Source organism: Drosophila willistoni, assembly GCF_018902025.1.
Source record: "Drosophila willistoni isolate 14030-0811.24 chromosome XL unlocalized genomic scaffold, UCI_dwil_1.1 Seg141, whole genome shotgun sequence".
Classification (NCBI taxonomy): domain Eukaryota; kingdom Metazoa; phylum Arthropoda; class Insecta; order Diptera; family Drosophilidae; genus Drosophila; species Drosophila willistoni.
The window spans coordinates 6,885,051-6,892,475 of NW_025814052.1; the positions used below are offsets into that span (position 1 = coordinate 6,885,051).

At 40.6% G+C, this 7,425-nt stretch overlaps 1 protein-coding gene across 1 annotated transcript; it reads left to right on the plus strand.

The window, feature by feature from the left end:
- The first annotated feature begins 901 nt into the window (after positions 1–901).
- LOC6648485 (transmembrane protein fend) lies at positions 902–7,178 on the plus strand. The gene is made up of 4 exons (XM_023179346.2): positions 902–1,224; positions 5,939–5,986; positions 6,362–6,619; positions 6,693–7,178. Exons 1-4 carry the CDS (start codon positions 1,003–1,005, stop codon positions 7,134–7,136), a joined length of 972 nt encoding a protein of 323 aa, XP_023035114.1. The 5' UTR covers positions 902–1,002; the 3' UTR covers positions 7,137–7,178.
- Positions 7,179–7,425: the final 247 nt, after the last annotated feature.

The following is a 7,425-nucleotide window of genomic DNA, read 5'->3' on the forward strand; positions in this document are numbered from 1 at the left end:
ATAGATATATATGCATATATACATCTAAAGTATATATCTATACAATTCTTTCGAAATTGTCGCCGTTGTCGGGTTTTCCTTCCTTTCCCTTTTTTTTTATATATACATACATATGTCGCTGTGTTACCTATAAAAATTGTTTGTTCGTTATTTTACGTGTTTTTTTGTTCTGTTTGTTTATTTGTTGTTGTTGGTGTTGTTGTCTGTGTGTGTTTGTGTTTTTGTTTGTTACCGTTACCTGATCTAAAAGGATACGCGATACAAGATACAAGAGAGGCATATAGACAAATGCTGGATCATAAGACGAAATGAGAAACAAGAAAGTGCTCAAATAACAAAGAGGCAGCAAAAAAATCGGAATTGGAGTAGCGGAATAAGAGCAGGACACCTCTGCCTACCTCCCTATCTTCGTCCCTTCAAGCCAGTCATCAGAAAAAGAACAAAAAAAACCCACACACGCCCCAAAGCATGTGGAGCAGCTTCAGTTACAGTTACAATTACAGTTACAGTTACAGTTGCGGTTGAAGTTTTTCGCAGTGAGCTGGGTGAAACCGCTGTTCCTGCTAATATTGTCATCGTCGTCGTCGTCGTCGTCGTTGTTGTTATTGTTGTTGTGATTCTTCTTGTTCTTGTTATGCACACGAAATGCAGATTTATCAAAATCCCAAATCACAACCGATTATGTGCCCGTTCCAAATCAAACAACAACAGCAAAAGCAGCAACAAAAACACTTGATACAAAAATAAACAAACAAAAAAATCAATCAATTAATCAATCTGCCAGAGACTTGCAGACTCCTCACTCACGCCCCCTACGCCCAAAAAAAAAAAAAAAAAAAACAAAACACACACACACATACGCACGCACATACCATAACCTGGAAGAGAGATAGATAGAGGACAAGAGCGAGCAGGCTACAGAAAGAGAGAGAGAGAGAGAGTGAGAGAGAAAAGTGGTACACGCCCACGCCCACGCCCCTAGAAAGGTGGAACTGGGACAACATGTTCAACTCAATTGCATTGATTGCCTGCGCACTTGCTGCCATGTGCCTGGGTCTTGCCTCAGGATTGGGTTTAGGATTGGGATTGGAATCAGCACCAGCAGCAGCAGCCTCAACATCAGCATCACTATCAGCAACAACAACATACTCCTTCTCATCAAACAACAACAACAACAAGCACACACTCAAACTGAGTAGATGCCGCCAAAGTTGCTATCAGCAGGTAAGCCAGAAACTAAGACGAGTCCAAAATCCAAAGAACTAAGACTAGAGATAAGAGACCCCAAAGCATTTTGATGGACAGTTGTATGCACCAACAAAGACAGTCGGAGAGACAGCAGGGACATGCATAGGGACGTAACACAGACCTTCAAGGTTAAACAGCAACATGGACGTGACCAAAGGGGACTAACCCACACCGTTTTCCCTTTTCTGTTGTTTATTAAAGTTTAAAACGATTTGAATTGACATTTATCCTAAATAGTTTCCCTTCATGTTATTAGGGCTACGCCCGTGACCTTCGATGACAATGGTAAAAAAAAATAAAAAGGTAAAAGGTTCATCAGACGAACGACTGTAATTTTTTATGCTGCGCTGTCGCCGCGCGCCGCGCGCTGTGCCTTTATCTTTTAGTTGACATCGGCTGCTGGTGCTGCTGCTGCTTCTGTTGCTCAGGTAGCTGCCAGAAACGATGTCAACCGGGTGGTCGGTCGACAATATAGATAGACCGTTGCTAATAGAGATTGGATTCTGAAATGAAAGACAGCAGCGTAATGTCTATTTGTATATGCCGAATGAAGCTTTCATTGTTTCTTGAAAGAGAGAGAGAGAGAGAGTGGGGGGTTAGCCCCACACCCCCTTTTTCTTTTCAACATGCTCTCCAAATAGATAACAGATGTTTGCGTGTCGTATTTATATCTTTAGAAGATGCAACTGGCTACAAAAAGGTTAAGCCCTACAAATGAAATGCATGTCCATATGTAGGTAGAAACACTTAGTGTTGGCTCAAAGTGTTGGCAATTGCCCACGAATTTCCCGACTAACTTGTCCTCTTTTCAGCTCTTCCCCTTTTGCCCTCTCTAGAGGCTAATCGTATGGTTTTTGGGGGGAGACTTTGATGAGTCTGAGAGATGACATAGCCAAGACAGATGTGTAGAGGAATGAATAAGATTTGAACATCGATTGATACCGATCGACAATTAATTTCTATGTTTCTGTTTTCCAAGAAAACTCATCTGATCGTCTCTCTAAAGATTCGATTTCGATTCCATGTAAAATGACACCATTTCTTTTAGGTTATTGAAAATATGAATACGCTTCAATATAATTTTGTTGAGATATTCTTGATCAGTATCAAATTGATAGACGAGTCATTGAAGATATCCCTTTACTCTGGAAATCGAAATTAAATCGAATTTTTATGTATGTAGATGACAGTTTCAAGTTGACAGAATTGAAATTCATTATTTTATTTTGGATGTACATACATATATAATGATTCAATCTAGTTGTAAGTCAGATATATGTATGCAATTTTGTGGCTTATTTTTGTCTGCCTTTCTCATGAAAACTCTTTTGACTAAAATTTTAGCAAGTAAAACGTTTAAACGTTGTTACTTACATGGAGGAATTAGTTGAGGAGCTTGGTCGATAGGATCCTAAAAATTCATTATACATATAGCCCAGATTTAGCACCAAATGATTATTATACATATGTATATGTATTTGCAATTGAAAATCTGATTCGTGAAAGACTTTTACTAATCATTGTTAAGCCAAATGAATTGAGACGGATCCGTCTTTCTGTATGTTATCGAAATGGAACCATCTACATATAGGAACCTTAAAATCTGTGGCCATGATATTTGAAATAGAATACTTTTAATACTTAAGAGAGATTAAGCCAAGTTAAAGGGCATATACATTTCGGTGCATTGAACTTTCAATTTGAAGTACGGACAATATTTATGATTGAATGCTTCATAGAATTTAACAAAGAACGAAATTTGAGAGGCAAATGAGAACAAGAAAAAAAACGAAGAATAAGGAAACCTGAAAACTAAAGACACTTGACCGTTCTATGGAAACATAAAAAGTTATTTTACTTCACTTTACTTTACTTTATTCCACACTCTATACTCTCTTACTTTAACCATGACCAAAAGCTCGTTAAATTGCAAGAATTGAGATTCAAATTGAAGAGGCCGTGTAGAGAGGAGGATTAATTTCTTATTGAAGTTTTCAGCTCCCCTGCCACTCCCACTCCCACTCCGCCCCGTTTTGGGTGGCTGCGTGAGTGGAATACTTAATGCAATTTGTGGTAAAACGAACTTTTCACAACTAATGCATTTCGAGCTAACATTCACTCTCAAGGGTTGACAAGAGACCGAGACGTCATGGTAAGGAGCCCAATAATAGTAATCAAAAGATACGCCTAAGGCACAATCAGCGCTAAATTAACACCATCTGAAGACATTCTTGGCTTGGCTTGGGGTTGAGTTTGGTTTTGGTTTTTGGTTTTTTTTTTGGGGGGTGAATAGAAATTTGACTTTCGATAGAGCGATTCGTAATGCGTGTGTGTGTGTGTGTGATTCGATCTAGATATTTGGGTGAGACGATGTATGAGTCTTCTATATACTCTACTGTATGTTTGTATGTATGTATGTATGTATGTATATGCCAAGCACGTACTGTGATTGTGTGATTGTGTGGTGCTCTAACGGTGGTGGAATCTGCCTATCGATGGCCCCCTTAAACTACCTCTGGTAGTCTCACTATCTCCATCTCTCCCTGTCCCTGGTGTACGTGTCTCATAAAAACTGCTCAAAAACTGACCCAACTGGATAATTTATGTGACCTAAGATGGGGCCCATGGTGGCAATGGTGGCAATGTTGGTGGTGGCGATGGCGATGGATATAGTGTGAAATGCTGGGCAATTGCATGTAAAAGTTGTCGCTGCCTGTGTTTAATTTATATGGCCCAGAAGTAAAACACACAAACAGACAGACAGACACAAAGACCGACAGACAGACAGATAAACTCTATGACCAGGTACGAAGGAAGCCAAAAAGATTGCCAGTTCAGCATTTTCATTGAATGGAAATGAAAGTAACCGTAGGAACTCACCCATCCTTGTTTGTTGACTACCTTCCTCCTTCCATTCATTCATTCATTCATTCATTCATTCATTTGGTCGCCTTATTGTTGTTACTTATCGCCCAAGTTGTTTCAGCTTCTTCTTCTTCTTCTTCTTCATTGTCGTCGTGTCGTTCTCCTTTAACTTTTCTTCCTTTTGCACAATTTTCTTTCTTGTTTTTTTTTTTTGGTTTTTTTTTTGCTTTCTTCTTTTGCGAAAGGCCAAAAATTCAATTGAGCGGAAAATATGTTGTCTTTGCGATTTTCCTTTAGCCCAGTCATTTATATCTTTAGGTTACCACCAAAGCGATGCTTACCGTCTGCCTTCTGCCATTGCCGTCTGTCTCTGTCCCTGCCCCTGCCCCTGTCCCTGTCTCTTCATCTCTGCCTCTGCCTCATTGTGTAATGATGACAAAGTGCCTCAAAAGGTGATGACCGCCATTGTTCATGTGTGTGAGTGTGTGTGTGTATGTGTGTACTGCAGGTACCACTTACAATATATGGAAATCCATATTGGGTAAGGTGAGGGATTCCTTAAATATGGCCCATTCTAGTGATGACCCAAAAAAATGCTAAAAAGTGTTAACCTTCCTATGCGAATAACTCTAAACATAACGATAGAACTCTTTTGGGTCTGAAACAATTGATCTCTCTCTCTCTCTCTCTGTCTCTCGCTTTTTTTTCGCCAAGTACATAGTTCAGATCGATTGTAGATCACTTGATTTTTTTATCCTACCTGGTTAGGCCTTCAATTCACAGGTTATTAGCGTTAATTTGAGCCTAGAAACTAGGGCAAAGATATCTCCAGGATATGTCCAGGTTGAAATTGTGTACCCAATTGATTGATTGTAGTGATTGAGCGTGTCACGCAGGCATCTCTAATTGCTGGCTTTGCTGCCTTTAGCCTGGTTCGACATAGAGACGAGACATCATTTCATTCATTTGTCAGCTCATTCATAAACAAAACCGACCGACGGACTGACTGACTGTCTGACTGCCTGACTGCCTGACTTGGGTGCTCTCTTTCAGCTGTCTCAGTTTAGGCTAAGGCGACAGTTGACAAAGGCTAAGCAGGCAGTCCAGTTAGTGCAGCACACCCCCTGCCCGGTAGACCCCCCTCCAAAGCCCTGTAGGTAAGCCCTATTCAGCCAGAATAATTCGACATTCTACCTACAAACATACAGACAGACATACAGCTAACATAAATCCAAATCCCTCATCCCTCATCCCTCACTTAGTTTTGCCATGAGCCATGAAATTTTCAATTCGTCATACAAGTTTTGCGGTCATTTATAAACATTTTTTTCATGTTTATTTCCGCTGCCGTCGTTGTTGTTGTTATTATTGTTGTTGTTGTTGTCATTCCCTTACCCATTCCATTTATCGTAGCCATCTCTTTGCTTTTTACACTTACAAATTTGCGTCTATTGTTGAGTTAGGCATCCAGCCAGCCATCCAGTCATCCAGGCTGTAGGGTCGGTCGGTCGGTTTGTCTGTCTGTCTGTTGGTCGAACAAGGACAACGATGAGATGACTCCTTGTCGTTGTCCTGCGGCGTTGTGCCTGATTACTTTTCTAGCTTACTTAAAATTCGATTAGGGCACCGCCCACTAACTAACTTTCTTCTCTATGTGTGTGTGTGTGTGTGTGTGTGTGTGTGTGTGTGTGTGTGTGTTCTGTGGGGTCTGTGTTCTGTGGTGTGTGGGTGTGGGTTTGGGTGTGAATGTAGAGATATTTCTGTCTTCTATGTGTGTTTCATCTTTTTACTCATCCTCCATCCTTTTATATTACTCTCGTTACAGTTTTCAAAGGACTGGCATCGTTGCACGGATTTTGTAAATTGCAGAAATGTAAGTACACACACACACACATACAATGACTAGGATAAGCCAGCAGCGAGAGTGGGAGAGAGCAGAATGCCTAAAGGGCAAAGGGGAATGGGTATGGCTTTTAGGATGAGGGCGTAGCAATTTACTAACGATGTCATCAACCCATTAAGGTTGAAAGCGTTTGGAAAATTTTCTATAATGAAAATTGCGATTTTCTAGAATCTAGATTATTGATTTAAAGATGAGACAGATTCCCTCTAAATCTAAATGCCATGCCCAACCAACCGCGACCAACCATCAATAGATTATTATTGCATTAGAAGTGAAATGTGGCCTCTAATCTTTTCTGTGGGGCGGGGTTTGTTTGTTTCTCCGTTTTTTCTTTTTCTTTTGCAGTGCTGGCAAAATTGCCAACAGCAGCAATTGGCCACACCATTCCAATTGAGCATCCATCATGCCGAGCGTCGTGGCGCCTTGGTATTGACCGATGTACGTTGGGATGAGAAGATAGCGAATGCCTCACGTCAGTGCCTGATCACCTGGGAGGTATCCGGCGGCGGTTTAATGGGCAACCTACTAACAGATACAGCCCGTGCTGAGTTGTCTTTATGGCCGGATACCGAGTACAATATACAGGTTACGTGTAAACATAAGGTAAGTCCTAGCCCGCAAAATTATCCGCGATATATGTATTTACATATATGTATATCAATTTATAATTTCATAGCTTACGGGTGTGATGCGTCGCTCCATGAAGTTAAATGTGGATACACATCAATTGGTGGCCACAACTACAACAACAACAACAACAACAACAGTGATTCCTCCATCACACAATCGTACAGGAGAATCAAAATTAAACTCAAGTCAAACGGCATCACATCCAACTGATCGAGTTTACATAATCAGCTCATTGCCCACGGCCAGCCAATTGGGCGGTGTCGTCTATCCGGCATTTGGGGCATTGGCCTTCTTTTTGGCCCTACTTGTTATGTTCCTGTTCTTGCGCCCGCAACCGAAACGTCTTCTTGGGCCCGATGGCGACTCCTCGGATACGGCCTCATTGCTAAGTCGGCGTAACTCTCGGCCGTTTCCTTCCCTAGCCACAGCTTCCTCCACTTCCTCCACATCCGCTGCTGCAATGGAAAACTCATCAACGTTGCATGTATAGAAAATCAAAATCTTGAATTTCACATCAATTTGGAATTGAAATATTCTTGTTTTTTTTTGTTTTTTCGGGAGTGAAAATTTGTGTGCTATATATAATATTAATGCCAATGCTAATTAAGAACTTGTAGTCGTATATGTCTGACTATGTGATATACTGCATCCAAAATGATTGTAAATACCTAACACACACACACACACACACACATACACAGCGTTAAGATCCTACATACATATATATAACATTCAACTACTACTATATATATATATAAAGAATATCTTACATCAAGTCG

Excerpts from the sequence above, each read along its gene's own strand:
- LOC6648485 (XM_023179346.2), top strand. The coding sequence starts at position 1,003 with ATGTTCAACTCAATTGCATTGATTGCCTGCGCACTTGCTGCCATGTGC. Across the intron at positions 5,987-6,361 it reads ATTTTGTAAATTGCAGAAAT|TGCTGGCAAAATTGCCAACA; the intron begins GTAAGTACACAC and ends TTTCTTTTGCAG. Across the intron at positions 6,620-6,692 it reads AGGTTACGTGTAAACATAAG|CTTACGGGTGTGATGCGTCG; the intron begins GTAAGTCCTAGC and ends ATAATTTCATAG.